Genomic DNA, 16511 nt, shown 5'->3' with positions numbered 1-16511 from the left:
GCTTATTTATGACAGTCTGGGTGCAAGTTCATCTTTGTGACTTGAGTTTGGGAGACAGCAGGCTGGCAGGAGGAAGGCTTTGGCACTTTACTGAAGAACAGTGGAGCTAGGGGGTGCACGCTTGTTTTCAGATCCTGCCAATCACTAGCCACCTGACCTCGGGCAGTTGACTTCAACAAGCCTTGCCTCACCGTCCTTAGCTTTAACACATTGCCAGTCCCACAGGGCATTTGAAGAAATAAGCAAAGGAAGACAAAATAACACACTACCTTAGAAGGAGCCAGTCCTCGGTAAATGCGAGTCTGGAGGCTAATGCTACCAGTGGCCTCTCCAGTAAATTCTAACAAACCTCAAGGATGGTCTTTCGCTGCACCCAGCAGCTCAGCTGAGGTGGACCCTTCCAGAAAGTCGTGAGGGATGTTTTGCATTATTTGGAATGAAATCCATTGCATCGGATTGGCGGCTGTGTGAGATGAGGAAGGAGATATTGAGGGTGAAAAGGTCAAGTCAGGATCTGCTTTGGATTGCAGGATGGTCTGGCGCTCTGTACAATAACTGATCAATTCTAATTGGCCGTCGTTGACTGCCCTTAAATCACAACCAGCTGCCTTTGGAAGGCTATTTCAAAAGGCGAGGAAAAGAGCAATAATTTCTGCTAACGTTCTAGAAAGAACCACAGTTGTATTTGCCTGACCCTATACTTCATCAGTATTTCCCACGATAAAATTCTCTGTTGCACCCAAAGCAAGTTTGAACGGTGCCCATGCTATCTATCCCTGTACCTATGTGTACTTATTTGCTTATATGCTCATATCTTTATCTGCACTATTATGTATAATTTAATCCAGAAAATAAAGCAGGGGAAAGGCAGCCCCAGTGCAATGAAAATGTGAAGCTTCAATATGACTTTTTTTTTGCGTCTTCAGTTCAGCAAGTAGGGACATAGCTAACACTGGTCATTCTGTACCTCCTCAAGGTCTGAGGAGTGGTCTGCAGCTCCGGGAACATATTAGAATCATCCGGGGACATTTTAAAATGGCATTGATGTGCGCGGTTCACTCCTGACCTGAAGGTGCCGGAGGACACTGGTCTCTCCTTAAAAACCCCCTTGAGGGTTCTCATAGGCAGCCAGTTGTGACAGCCTCTGACCCAGGGTGAGGGTCACGCTAATCATCAGAGCCGATTGTTCCAAACTCAACCTTTAAACTTCACGTTAATCTGAAACTTGATTCTGTTTCCTCCTCTAGGCGACGTTTAGTTTTCTAAACAATAGTGAATTTCCATGTCCTTCTATTTCTTCAGATCCACTCTAGACCGTAAATATGCAACCCAATTCCTCTCTGGGAAATGATTTTTTTTTTCAAATCTATACATTTTACTTGCCCATAAATTTAGTTTCATTGGATGCATAGATTTTTTTTTTTTCTAGACAGACTTGTTAAGCACTCAGCCATTTTTTTGAAAGCAATCCATTGATTGAAATTCAAGATAAAATCAAATACACATTGAGTTGATCGTTTCTACTGTGTTAAAGTTAAAATTCATATAAAGTAAATTACATTCTGCTTTAGAGGAATGTGAAAAAAGACAATATTTCCTTAAGCTAATTTACTTAGGGAATTGGATGTGTTTTAGATGTTCATCTGCTTAAAACACATTGGCTTGTACACATGCGATAAAACTTGCAAAGAATTAAATACCCACAAAACCTCACATGTACACCTGAGCCTGCGTGCGTATGATATATGGTGTGTATCAGCATCAATTTCCTGGTTGTGATATTGTGCTATAATTTTGGAAGATATCACATTACGGGAAACCCGATGAAGGGTTTAGAGGAATAATCTCATGATTCAGCCAGGCGTGGTGGCACATGCCTATAATCCCAGAAAATCCAGAGGCTGAGTAAAGAGGCTCACAAGTTTGAGGCCAGCCTCAGCAGTTTAGTGAGGACCTAAGCCACTTAGTGAGACTTTGCTTCAAAATTTAAAAAAAGCAAAAATGGGCTGGGGATGTGGCTCAGTGGTAAAGCACTGTGGGCTCAATCCTCAGTATAATAATAATAATAATAATAATAATAATTCCCCCCAAAAAGTTCAAGGTAGAGAAGAAATAGGTACACACCCTGTGTCCCAATTCCTATTTTTCAAATTTCAGTTCTGTCACCCCTAAATCTACTTTTCCTTTAACAACAAGGTCCATCAATCACAAATCAGTAAACATTCTACAACGTATAATAATCTTATAAAATAATGTCTCATATTATAATCTTATAATGTATGTATACTATCTACGAGTTACTAAACAGAATGTATATTAATACCGTATACACCCTCCACCTATGCTGGCATTGGGGAATTAGGTGGTATTTACTAACATCACCTTTGAACGGAGGTGAGCTTCACACAATGTGAAATGAACCTTTACGAGAAGCACAATTCAGTGGTATTTCGTACATTTTCAATGGTTTACCACCACGGCTTCTGTTGGTTCCAAAACATTTCCATCAACCAGAAAAGGAAGCCCCATACCCATGAGCCAGTCCCATCCCCTGCCCTCTCCCCACAACCAGACGTCGCCCAGTGTACTTTCTCCTCCTCTGGATTGACCATCCTGCATCCTTCCCCTACACCTATTCTTGTCCTATGTAGCCTTCCGCACCTGAATTCCCGGTGGTGGTGCTACAAACTTCATAAAGCTGTACTTAGGTAGGGGAGATTTTAGGCCTTCAATATTTTATCGAGTAGTAAAAAGAGACATTTGAATATATGCTATGAGTACCGCATACATCCTCAATTTTCCGGATACATCCAGGCAGGGAAAAGCAACTTAAAACTGTAGACTGCAGTTTTACTACAGATAAAAAAAAAAAAATGCCACCAGAGGTATTAGGAGTTGCAATTTTCAATACGATGAAAAGACCCTGAAGTGTTGATTGTCAAACTCCAAAATATTCTCGTTAAACTGAAGTTCTGTCCTGTTCACACTGAGCAGAACCCCAATTCCATTCATACTTTCAGGGAGACTTAGATATTTTGAAACTCTCATAGGACACTAGTGATTTTTCTTCTTAAATTAAAGACAAGAGAGAAGGGCAAGAGAGAGAGAGAGAGAGAGAGAGAGAGAGAGAGAGAGATTCCTTTAAGAAATGAATGGATCAAATCCCCAGACAGGTTTAAAGATGCTTTATTACTGAATCAGTATGTACAAACTCTAACAGGAAAATAACGAGTCGTGGAATATCAGGCTATGTACAATACTTTCTTGTTTTTTCTTTACAAAACGTTTTTTACAAGATTACTTCTCTCTAAATAACATGACAGACATACACAGAAATCCAACTGTTTTTTTATTACACACATAAATAAATACTGACTTTCAGTGACCGCGAGAAGTGACATGACTTCTACAGACCTTTTGGGTGAGAGGGTAACAGCTCTGTTATCTGCAAACTACAATATAATTAAAGAAGAGGAAAAAAAATAATAACTTTATACAGAACTCAGTTAATCACTCTATAAATTGTATAAGTTGCTAAAATATTCAGCAGCGGTAAGACAGTCAGGAGGGTCCATGCCTTACAGGAAACCGACCGTGGTCATGCAAAATCATAGGTGAGAGTGCACATCTTCATGGATTCCTTTATATTTCAAGATGAAGTTTCAGATACATGCAGATACTTAGCCTTGGTGCTCTGGGTATGGTGTAAATCTTCTTTTAATAAGATCTAGAGTTATTTGCAATTATGGGGATGTGTAAATTTGAAAAGCCGTGGACACAGTGTAATAAAGGATATAAATAAGTCAGTATTGTACGTGGCATTTGCGGATACATTGGGGCTTTTCTTATAAAGGGCAAATTCTCAGTAAAGATCACCAGTTCTCAATGGGGTCTTCTCGTGCCCCCGGGGACAGGTAAACACCCTGCAATGCATAGCCCCCTACACCAAAGACCTCTGCAGGCCCAATTTAAAAGTGCTACATTTGAGAAATCCTGATTGAGTCAGTTCATGTGGGTGTCGGGGAGCAGGGTATTTCCAGGATTTGGGTGTGTTTTTAATCTGAACGTGTTACTTAATAAACATTTCAAAAATACCTGTCATAAACTTTAATATGTCATATGCCGTAACAAGCTATTTAATGGACACATGCTAGTTTGTAAAAATCCTTTCCATGAAATTCCACTTAGAAAAAGGTGTCAGCACAGAAAAATTCATCACTAAGGAGTAAATCTTATAAGTGAAAATAATGTAGATGGCTGTTGGATATATCGAATTAACCATCTTTATCTGGTGGGGATATTATTGATGAACTCGATTTTTTAATCATTGGATCTACTTTTCTCATTGGAGAGAAATGCATCTAATTTCAATAAAGCACATTCAAAAATGATGAACTAAAATGGTATCTTATTTTGAAAAAAAACGAATAGATTTTTGTCACTTTTATTAGGGCACTCATATTTCTAAAATTCAAAAAAATTTAACGATTTTTGATGATTTGATTATTACTGGGGATCACTAAAATTCGAAAAAGAAACACTTCTTTTACTACTTCATTAATAGTGTTTTCCTTCCAGTAACACTAATAAAATTTAAATTTCTGAATACCATAACAAAATTAGACACTCATAAAAGCTGTTTTGGATTTCTTAAGGATGATGTCAGTTTCAGATTCATCATCTGAGCTGAAAATATATTTGCTCGAGGTCTTCTCCCCAGACAAAAGAAACACGATTAAATTTTATAACATTAAATTTACATAATAATTTAATAATATTTTTGTATCTATGTATATACTCCTGCATTTTTAACTATACAAAAGTACAAAACTCTGCTGGCATAAATATTTTGACTTGTTTTGTGACAGATTTAGGTAAAAGACATGCACGCAGCCAATCGTTAACGGTTTCAGTGTTTTTGAAATTTTAAGAAATTGAAAATCAGATGCTGGTAATGACCCTAGAATTCATCATAGTTGGGGACAGCTGTGGTTTTGTCTAAGCTCGGGGTGCTTTTAAACAAAGGCTGTTTCCTGGTCTCTGCTTTTTCTTAGAATCAGGTGATTTCATAACACAAGGTAGAATGTCCGCCTGTTTCCCGTTGCTTACACACAGAGGCAAAGCATTCCTACATTCTCCACTTTTTAAATCCTTGAATACACAGGCAACGGTGTCAAAATCTACCATTAGGTATCCAGGTTCAGAGACGGTGGCCTCCAGCTCTGCCCCACCCACATAATAATAAGAGGGATGTTCTCCACATTGCTATCCCCTGCCTTGGACAGCACTGTGACATCACAGACACAGTGAGCTCCGAGCGGGCCATGGCACCTGGAGTGTCTGGTGTTGGCACACACCCAAGACACGGCAAAAGGACCAGGGGCAAGTCCTTCCCCAAAACTAAGGGCAACCTTACCGGCTTACTGTTGTATTCAGAGAGACTATCAAATGGGGGAGCTCTGTATGATGTAGAAAAAAATTCCTTTTTTCTTACAGAATCCACATGGATGGGGGAAATAAATCATCTATTATCCATTTATGATCTTTAGAGAACGCAGTCTCTCCCACCACTGCCGGGCTGTCCAATAGCGAATGCATGCTCTGGTTATTTTCCTGTAGGTGTAAGTACCTGGGTAATTTCGTATAGGAGTACATCTTCACATGGATATATGTACAGACATAGATGAGCACACACACACACACACTGGTGCTGTATAGACGCACATCTATGCATATTTTAAACCACGTATGTGGGTGTTCCCTCAACTCAAATAGTTCTGTGTTTCAGGTTGCCTCCCCCCCCGCCCCCGCAAACTCTGCACCACCATTATCCTGATGACGTATCTTGACTTGAGTTCATTGTACTCGGGGACGGTCTGGAATAGAATAAATTTTCCAATCAAAAAGATTTAATAGATTTGAAAAAGTAAAGGTTAGTAAAAGGGAAATAATCATCCTTTTGTTCTAATCAATAAGACTTTTTTATTTATTTATCTTTTACTTCATTGAGAATATTCTCACGTGCAAATTAGCTTCCTTAGATTCAGAAAAGACAAAACTCGGTAAAGGTCTTTTAAAAATGCTCACGAGTTCAGATCTTTTCATTTGAAGCAAGACGTTTTTGAATTTCTTGACAGTGAAACAAAGCAAATAATGGTTGTTTTCTGCACTAACAAAATAAATAAGTTAACACATCAGGAAAATCTCCCACATTGGGCGAACTACTAAAAGGTATCCTCGAAAAAGAATTTTCATTGTTCCAAGGCAAAAAAAAATCTAGGAAGCATCTTAATTCATTCAGTTCCTCTGCTTTGCGGTGTCTTGTTAATAATAAGTTACAGACTGGATCTTCAGTATTCTTTGTGTAAAAGGAAACCTAATATGCTTAATGTGGGACCATTTTTAGATTTAAATTTAGGAGTATAATTCAGACTGCAAGGTCTGTGAGTTAAAAACCACCCATCCATGATAAAAAGGCTCTTATGAAAGATTGGAGAAGTCAGGCCCAAAGGCTTGTAAATCAAAACAATAATTTAATCAAGTCTGATCTGTGGATTCAAGGTATGTGGGATATGCATGTGAACTGGGTCCTGGTTCCAATCCTCAGCTTGGATATTTTGCTGTTCCAAATTCAGGGAGATCTCAATTCTGCAAATAGTCGATCGAGATGAGCAAAACCGCAGACAAAACTGAAATTCAGGGTTGACTGGACCTGGTCTTGGTCTTGTTTTCGGAAGGAACTCTTGTCCGTCCTGGTGACTGACTGCGATGTTCCAGGAGCAGCTGGGACTAGCAGAGGTGCCCAGAAGTGCCCAGGAGAGGAAGGTCTCTCAGAAGTACCTGCCGCTTCTTTGGGGGCGGTGGGCGGGGGACGTGGCCGTGTCCCCGGTCCCTCCAAGCCTTGGAGCAGTTCAGTACCTTTCTGGAGAAGGCTTGTAATGATGCAGGTGATGGTGTTTCAGGTGGGGTCCTAGAAGTGACAAAACCTCTCAGTCACATGGCCCCATACATAGTGAATAATAGTGCAAACCCATGGACTCCTCAGGATGGCTGTGGACTGCAGCTAGCGCTGGCTGCCTCTGTGGGGAATCTTTCCTATTGCAACCCTGAGGGCCCAGACACACGTTCATCCTTTCTCTTCTCTGTCTTGCCCCAATTTCCCCTCCGTCTTTCCTTGTACCTACCCCCAAACCGTAAAATGACCAAGAGAGAAGCTCCTAATCCTTCATGCAAATCATAATCTTCTTTATTATTTCCTCAAAACACCATTTTAAAAATGAACAAATTATTTTGGTAAACAGAATTTCAAAGGAGATTTGGAGAAGAACATTTTATTTAACTGTTATAGATGCAAAGACAGGGCTTGCAAACTCTCTCATTGAGACAGTTTTTGTTTTTCTGCAAACCCCAAAGCAAACCAGGTCGTAGATGCAAATGCTATCCACTGTTTCAAAAAATCAGAGTTCAAGTTCAAAGGCAGGCTCAGCAACTTAGAGAGACCCTAAGCAGCTTAGCGAGACCCTGTCTCTAGATAAAAAATAGAAAGGGTTGAGGAAGTGGCTCAGTGGTTTAGCGCTCCTGGTTCAATCTCCAGTACCCAAAAAAAAAAAAAAAAATTAGATTGATCTCAATTTTCTTATCCATACACAAATCTTTAAGAATTGGTTTTTGAATTTAAGCAATAAAAACTTTAATGAACTCCATGATGTAAACATCATCAAGAGGCTATTCATTTGGGAAGAGTAAGTGAACATATTTTTCATCAATTTTACTTAATTTGGCTCTAAATAGAGTAGATACAGTGGGTGTACTATAGGAAAACTCCTGCCATATATGATCGTAAAATCTCTAATAAAAAATGAGCATCTTCACAAAAATCAGTTCTTGTGTTTTAATATATGAAAATCTTGATTTTTCCTGGTGAGGTGGCACACACCTGACTTCCCCGCGGCTCAGGAGGCTGAGGCAGGAGGATCCTGAGTTCAACAGGCATGCAGTAAGCACCCTCCACATACTTTTCACTAAAGCAAATCCAGTAAATAGATACAGGCGGGGACCATCTTGTTCCAGATAAGGAGAATTCCTGCTTCCCAGACATGCATACTAACCAATGCCTTGTCCTCACTTTTCACCAAGATCTTTCCCTGCGCCCGCAAGGCCTGCCCGGGCACCTGGCCCCGAGTCTACTCACTGTGGGCAGCCGAGGGCGGCAGGCCTGGGGTGCGGAAGGTTTTGATGGTGGCGGGCCCCTCTCCTCCGGTGGTGAGCACTTGAACTTCCAGCCGGTAAAGGGTGGATGGCCTCAGGTTGGGCACCGTTAGCACGTGATGGTCCTGCAGAGAGCGTCCCCAGGGGCTGGTGGGTGTGTTTCTCATACAGAAAAACAAACTCATAGCAACTGCAGGCAGCCGGTCTGCAAGGAGGAACATTTTCAAAGGGTCACTGACCACCAGGGACCTGGACGGGCAACAAGTTCTTCCTACCTGTGTCACCGGGACAATTAACGTGCTTGTGGCTTTTCCCCTTCAGAGCAGAGCATGGCGGGGTAGAGAAGAATATGGTCTCTGCCTTCGAGTGGCTCTTTGGCCGGATAGGTTGGACGCTCACCTTATATTTGCAGGAAAAGGACAGGTCCTGAAGAATGATGTAATTTTCCTGGAACAAGAGAAAGAGACACAGAGCAATAAATAATAAATCCTTGGGAGGCTGAGGCAGGAGGATCGTGAGTTCAAAGCCAGCCTCAGCAAAAGTGAGGCGCTAAGCAACTCAGTGAGACCCTGTCTCTAAATAAAGTACAAAATAGGGCTGGGGACGCGGGGCTCAGTGGTCAAGGGCCCCTGAGTTCAATTCCTGATACAAATAATAATAATAATAATAATAATCCAGACATTTTATGCAGTTAAAATAAAGGAGACAGATACTCGGAAAAAGTCTTCCACTGTCCTAGGGACTCTGTAAGCACTGTGCTGGCTGGCCACAGAAGGTCTCAAGGCAGTGGTATAAATGGATAAAGGTGGAGTGGACACCATCTTGGGTATTCCAGCTGCCCGCAGGTCATTATGTAATAGCAGTTGGTGAGAATGAGTTATCCGTGGCACGAATGTGGTTTGCACAGCCCTCTGACTGTTACATGCACAAACCAAATGCATCCCCAAACTACACAGAGCCAACGAGTACAGTCGTCTCCTTACGTGGGTCACAGCAGATGATGTCTCCGATCCGGCCGTTTTGTTGTGAGCACACACCTCTGGAAACCACTGCACATGGTATCTATTGATGCTGGGATCTGTGGTGTCAAAACACACAAAAGAAACAGCCTGGTAGTCACGTTCCACATGTGTGAGTCAGCATGCCATGACTGTCACAAATACCTGACAGAATCAACTTATAGAGAGAAAAGGTTTATTTTGGCTCCGGGGTTCAAGATCACTCTTGGGCAGACACATTGCTTTCAAGCATCCGAGAAAGCAGCTCACCATGGTGGGGAAAACAGGCTGAGCCAACCTGCTCCCCGCATGGTCAGGGAGTGAAAAGAGAAGAAGAGGAAGAGGCCAAAGTCCCTCAGATTCCTTGGAGACATGTCCCCAACAACCAAAAGACCTTCCACTAGGCTCCACCTCTTACAAAGGCTCCGTCACCTCCCAGCCAAGTTAGGGACCAAATCTTCAACACATAGGCCCTGAGGGACATCCTAGGTCCAAGCTAGAGTACCATGTAGCCTGATGTTCTTAAAACTGAGAGAACAGAGCCCGGCGCAGTGGCACACGCCTGTAATCCCAGCAGCTCGGGAGGCTGAGGCAGGAGGATCAGGAGTTCAAAGCCAGCCTCCGCCAAAGTGAGGCCCTAAGCAACTCAGGGAGACCCTGTCTCTAAATAAAATACAAAATAGGGCTGGGGACGGGGCTCAGGGGTCGAGTGCCCCTGAGTTCAATCTTCAGTACCCACCCCCCCCAAAAAAAAAACTGAGAGAGCAGGAAGACAGAAAATAAAATTCTACAGGCACGCATAAAAAAATGCATAGTCAAAGGCGGTATGCAGATTCAGTAGAAATCCTGATTATGTAGTGAATATGGAGAATAAACCTGTGTTGAAATTTAAGCACGGCAGAGAAATACAGCAATGACTCGGTGCAACATTATTAGTCACCCCAATGTGCCCCGGGGTGTGAAAGGCCAGGCTCTGCCCCTGATTAACCTCTCATCTGGAACATTCACGCCAAGCGTTTGCTGAGGGTTTTCAGATGGGAAGGAATCTCTTTGAAAAAATTGGGTTGATCTGGTGGGAACTGGTTTTGAGCAACTTGGAAGCAGACAAGAAGCTATTGAAATAAGAGAGAATAAACAGATATAAAGTGGGCACCCGTGACATTGAGTTCAAAAGGAAATGGCTTACGAAGGGGCTCTCATGCTTACATGGCAGACATCAAGGCCCCTTTAAAAAAAAAAAAAAGAAGAATTCTGCATTATACGTAAGGATGAAGTCAATCCATGAGTAATGGACCACATAGAAAGGGCCGCTCTCCTGCATCCTGCAAATGGATGGAACTAGGCTAATAATAATGAACAAAATACACCAGTAAAATACATGTTAGGCAGCTTGGAAGGCTGAGGCAGGAGGATCGTGAGTTCAAAGCCAGCCTCCGCAACTCAGCAAGATGCTATCTCTGAATAAAATATAAAAAAGGGTTGGGGATGAGGCTCAGTGGTTAAGTACCCCTGGGTTCAATCCCTGGTACCAAAACAACAACAACAAAAAGATGTATGTTAAGTTAGAAGATCATAGGTCTACAGATAATTACAGACACTGGGGTGGTAGGGCATATTGACCACAAGCTAGCACTTTACATATGGTGGCTCACACTGGAGCAAGGAATGGGGACACCCACACTCAGTGTCCCCAACTCTGCACACTTGATCTCTGCCCCCTAAATCACCCACACTGCACTCGGGGTGCAGGAGGTAACCTTGAGCACAACATGGGTGTCGGGAAACTCGTCCCCCAAACTCACTGAGCCTCTGCCCTTTCTCTGTAACTAAGGATGCAAACAAGGGCAGGGCCAGGGGCTGGGCAGGTGTTTGAAGACCAGCAATGTGCGAAGCCCCTGTGGCCAGACAGACGCCACCTGTGGTTGCTTCGAACACCAGGGACGGGTTCTCTTGGGCAGATGGACGGCTGGAAGGGCTTCCTCTGGGCTCAAATCAAGGTGCTGGATGGCTGTGCTCCTCCGGAGGCTCCAGGGGAGAATGAGTCTTCATGTCTTCTCGAGTTTCCGGAGGGTTATGGTGACCTTCCTCCATCTTTAAGTGACTGAATGGCTTTCCTTTGACTTCAGAAGAGAGATGGTAGGCCACCCGGCCTACCAGGTCTCGCCTCGTGACATTCACGGCTGCCTAGGCAGGGCCCTCTCATGTAGCGTCCCCTCTGGTTGTCGGGTGGTTTGTTCCTGGGATTGTTGGACTCATCCTGAGACCCCATTTGGCTACAGCTGCATGAGCTCCAAGATGGCACCCACTCGGTGTCACTTTTGGGTGCCCAAAGATGACCACCTTACAAGATAGGGATATACTCAGCAAACATTTATCAAATGACAAGCGAACGAGTGCTCACTCACTCATAATCTAACACAGGAAAGAGAAACAGTGTGCTCGAGGACACCACATTGCACTAGGGAGGTAAAAGCAATCTAGGAACATAAAATATTAAATAAGCTCAGATTTTAAATGTCCTCAATAATTTTATTTTTGATTTTTTAAAAAATTTTAATTTGGGTACTGAGGATTAAATCCAGGGGTGCTTAACCACTGAGCCACATTCCCAGCCCTTTTTAATTTTCAGTTTTGAGATAGGGTCTTGCTAAGCTGCTTAGGGGCCTGCTAAGTGGCTGAGGCTGAGGCTGGCCTTGAACTTGTGGTCCTCCTGCCTCAGCCTCCTGAGTCACTGGGATTATAGGTGTGTGCCACCCAGTCCAGCCTCTTCCATGATTTCAAATGGTGCTCCAAGAGGCCAATTTGAGGAGATTTCTTTTAAAAAGACAAACCAGGGTCAGCCTTTGAAGCTCAGTGGTAGAGGACTTGCCTAGGACGTGGGAGGTCCTGGTTTCATAGGCCAACACCACAAAACATAGATAACTGCATAAAATAAAAAATAAAAGGCAAACTGCAACACTCACACTTGTTTATGTTTTTTGAGCCGAACTAAAAAGAATCAGTTTGGAGACCCTCACTCCCGCAATACTCATTTACAGAAAATGTCTCTACCTTCCTCTTCCAAGTTATTGAGATCTTAAGAGCTCACACTTTAGATGTTGAGTGCAGAGATTGACCTGTACCCAGAATATTAAACACAACATTGTTCAAGCAGACAATGAATAGGAAATATTGGGAAAAAATAGCAATACATTGGTAAAAAGTAATACAAATGAAAAGAGTATAAAACAGTTGTTACAAAAAGTAAAAAGTAATACAAATGAAAAGAGTGTAACAGTTGTATGTAAATAGTTTTTACATAGTGTTTACATGGTATTAGGTATTACAAGTTGCTTAGAGATGATATAAAGTATACAGAAGAAGGTGCATAATTTATATGCAAATATAATAATTCTATATCAAGCACGTGAATATCCACAGGGAATTAGGAACCGATCTCCTGCAGACACCAGGGTACAACTGTACATGAAAATTCTATCGTGACTGCCCAATTAATCTACTTCTGAACTCCATTCCTTCCTTCCACAAACCAATAGCATCAGGTAGAAATCCTCGAAAAAGTATTTTTAAATTTGGGAATTTACTTTCAATATGCCTCAAACATGAGATGCGTTCAATCTGTTTCTCAAAGACGTCGAACTCGCCGTGCACAGCGTAAATGAAGAGAGCTAAAATTTTCCATTGATTGCAAACGCCTACGTTCATGAAGGGCTCATGATCAGGCACCTTGGGTTTCTTGACATTGCATCTCTGAGAACCAGAGTGCATCTTGGGGTACCCGAGGACAACAGCCGTCCTGGGAACCAGAGGTCACAGCTGCAGCCAGAGGGGACATACGTTTGGAAGGGCACTATAGAAGGTCAACTGCATTGAGGTAGAGATTTCTTTCTGTTTCTGGTTGCAGTGTTTCACACCCTGGAAATGGTGCCTGGTAGGTGGTAGAGTCCTTGCCCAGGGTGGTAGATGGACATAACCTTGGTGGGACGGCACTTTCTGGTTCTCATACAACCCATAACCATTTGGGGACCCCTGCTAGGCACCTCTGCTTAAAACGGCAGCATGAAGTCCCCTGTCTCTCTGAGCTCATTTTTCCTATTTATGCTGTAAAAACACCAAGTCCAGAGCCGGAAGGCCGACACCAAGTGCCTGTTCTGTTACCACACAGCAAAAATGAGCTATGCCCCCAGGAGCCTAAAATCACAAACAACATCAGCTGAGAGAAGTGTCTGGTTAAAGATGATACGCGATCCCACACATTCAGTGTTGAGTAGACTTTCTCACTTAGCACTCCGGCTTACAACCCAACTATCATGTCCAAGCTGCTAAACACAAGTCACAAGGACATTGGTTTTAAAATCCATGCCACTTCCTTGTTTTTGGATGTGGTCTCTTATTGCCCAATGGTTATATCATATGTTGTAATGTCAAATTCGATACCACTGTGCACCCCGATGTTGGCTGATGAGTACAGACAGAATTTCTCGCCTATATGTTTTAAATGATCGATTCACAGATTTGAGAAAATGATAGTTTAAATGATCCAAGGTTAGAAATAAATACGGAGAATATCAACGTAACAGTATTTCTGGATTCAGAGTCAGAATATGAATAAAAAAATGCAGTTATAAAATACGAGCTCAGAAAACACATGTCATCTATAACAGGATCAAAATGAACACATCTTGGAATAACCACAATCAAAGGTCTTATTGTCTCTTTATAATAATACATCAGGAGACGGGATTGACAGGAAAATTTAAAATCTGAATAAAGGAATATACCACCATGCTTACAGGTTGTAAGATTCAGTATTTTTATTATTTGATCATTTTTCTGTCATGGTTCTAGAGATTGAATCCAAGACCCTTTGCATGCTAGGAAAACACTCTATCAACTGAGCTATATCCCAGCCCTCAGTTGTATACCTATTTATTTGGTACTGGGGACTGAACCCAGGAGTACTTAAACACTGAACTAAAACATTAGCCTGTTTTGTTTTGTTTTGTAATTTTTATTTTGATACGGGGTCTCGCTGAGTTGCGTAGGGCCTCCTTAAGTTGCTAAGACTAGCCTCCAACTTGTGATCCTCCAGCCTCTGCCTCCCAAACCACTTGGATTATCGGCATGAATGACCATGCTGGGCAGTATTTTTAAACAAGATGTGAATTCTCCAATCATGAATACATAGATGAATTTCGACATTAATATAAAGCACAAAAGGTTTGTGTAGGAACTGAAGGATTGATTCAAATAGTTATGGTAAAATGCAAAGGGCTAAGAGTTCTCGAGACAATTTGTAAAAACAAGTAAAAAACCCGAGGACGTCTCATGAAACTAATTAATAAGGCTACAGTGGTTAAGACAGTGAGCTATTGTCTCAAAATTGAAAAATTATGTCAAAGGACAATATGAAAATTCCCCAAAGTAACCTGCATATGTTTGCTTAATTGGGTACAAACCTAGTACCACAGAGCTTTAGAAAAAGACTCGTTTTCATTTATTTATTTATTTGGCACCAGAGATTGAATCCAAAGGGCACTCAACCACTGAGCCACCTCCCCAGTCCTTTTTATTTTTTATTTTAAGACAGATTCTCCCTAAGTTGCTCAGGGCCTTGCTAAGTTGCTGAGGCTGGCTTTGAACTTGGGATCCTCCTGCCTCAGCCTCCTGAGCTGCTGGGATGACAGGTACACACCACCACCACACTGGAAAGTTTTAGCATTATTAAGAAATATGGTTGATATTAATATTATTCTATAATTTTATTTAACAGTTGATCAATGCAATAAATCAAATAAAATTTAATGTTATATTTTTATAAATTAATTTTAATATGGATATGTGATTCTGCTATATAATAATTTAATAAATGTTTAATGAATTATAAATTCAATTAACTTATGCTAGGAATGAAGTACATTAATTATAAGAGCTATGTTGCTTTGTTTATAGAATAGTTCTCAGCAGCTTGAAAGAAAATTCTGGAGCAAAAAATTACTCTGACATCAATATTCCTTATGAACCATCAAAGCCCTGAATAAAGAGGACTTCAGAAGAATGAGAATTTGTAAAACTGAACAGTTAAAAACCACCTGTTTTGCTTATGTTTTTAAGATGCATAGAAGCCTTTAAATTTTGTATGTCATGTATTCTAAAGTACTCTTGCCACAATTAATATCCTCAGGGTAAAGGAAACAAAAGAGATTTATACCAAAGATAAATGCTCAGAGAAGAAGAATCTATCCCAAGGAGAAGTGTTCATTATAGCATTGATTATGAAATTGGAAATTATACGGGAACCTCCATGTCTTGCTGTACTGGAATAGTGAGGTGGTATATATAGGATGCAGCCACTTGAAAACGTTAGGAGAACTGTGTGGTGATAGCACATACCCATGCAATGCTGAGTGTCAATAATTGTGTATGTTTTATGCACACATATGCACACATCCACCGGAAACACCTGATTGAAACACAGATGCGTACACAGCTTCTGAAAGAACACCAATCCACATGCAATTCTTTTTTTTTTTTTTTAAATAAAAATTAATTTAGCCAGGCAGGGTGTTGCATACCTGTAACCCCAGCATCTCGGGAGGCTGAGGCAGAAGGATCGTGAGTTCAAAGCCAGCCTCAGCAAAAACAAGATACTAAAGCAACTCAGTGAGACCCTGTCTGTAAATAAAATTCCAATAGGGCTGTGGAGGAGGCTCAGTGGTCGAGGGCCCCTGAGTAAAATCCTTAGTATAAAAAAAAATCCTATATTTATTTATATCACTGTGCAATTTAACACAAGTAATAATGAAGCAAAAACTCCTGGCCTACCTTCTGTCTTTTTCCAGTAGACCTTGACTTGCAGCTGGTTGTCTTGGTAGAAAGGAGCTCCGATTTCCAGGGGGCGCGGGGGCCGTCTTCTTTGGAAGGGGGGCTGTGTTTGGATCACAGCTTTTCTGGGTTTCCCAACCTGCTCTTCTATGAAAAAAAAAACAAAACAGCACTTTAATTGACTTACTGAGAACAATCTGATATTCACTCCAGGGTATTTCCCGCGATCCTGTCCCTCTTTCCCAGCCTCTTGGTCCCTGTGGAAGGTGATGAACGCATGTTCTTTTATGTTTGAGATAATGACCCCCAACCGCTTCCCCATGCACCGGAATGCCTGCTACAGGTGTGTTACACAGAATTCCCAGACCTTAAATTGGTAGTCCATCTATGTTTACCGTGTTTGCACTTTAGAAAAAGGAACAGGTAACATTTCTCATTGTAGATAAGCATTTAAAAGAAGAAGAAGAAGGAGGAGGAGGA

At 41.6% G+C, this 16511-nt stretch overlaps 1 protein-coding gene across 1 annotated transcript in view; it reads right to left on the bottom strand.

Annotated features, from left to right (window-relative positions):
• Positions 1-3170: 3170 nt before the first annotated feature.
• Positions 3171-16511, bottom strand: part of Anos1 (anosmin 1) — a 129219-nt gene continuing 115878 nt past the window's right edge. The window contains exons 9-13 of the mRNA XM_048797402.1: positions 16032-16178; positions 9192-9286; positions 8488-8655; positions 8192-8456; positions 3171-6970 (exon numbers count right to left, since the gene is read on the bottom strand). Coding sequence (XP_048653359.1) covers positions 6912-6970; positions 8192-8456; positions 8488-8655; positions 9192-9286; positions 16032-16178 — 734 coding nt within the window. The 3' untranslated portion in view covers positions 3171-6911. The remainder of the gene's footprint in view (positions 6971-8191; positions 8457-8487; positions 8656-9191; positions 9287-16031; positions 16179-16511) is intronic.

Source organism: Marmota marmota, unplaced genomic scaffold, assembly GCF_001458135.2.
Source record: "Marmota marmota marmota unplaced genomic scaffold, marMar, whole genome shotgun sequence".
Lineage (NCBI taxonomy): Eukaryota > Metazoa > Chordata > Mammalia > Rodentia > Sciuridae > Marmota > Marmota marmota.
Note: the sequence above shows the minus strand (reverse complement) of the source record. Positions and strands in the feature narration are given on the sequence as shown.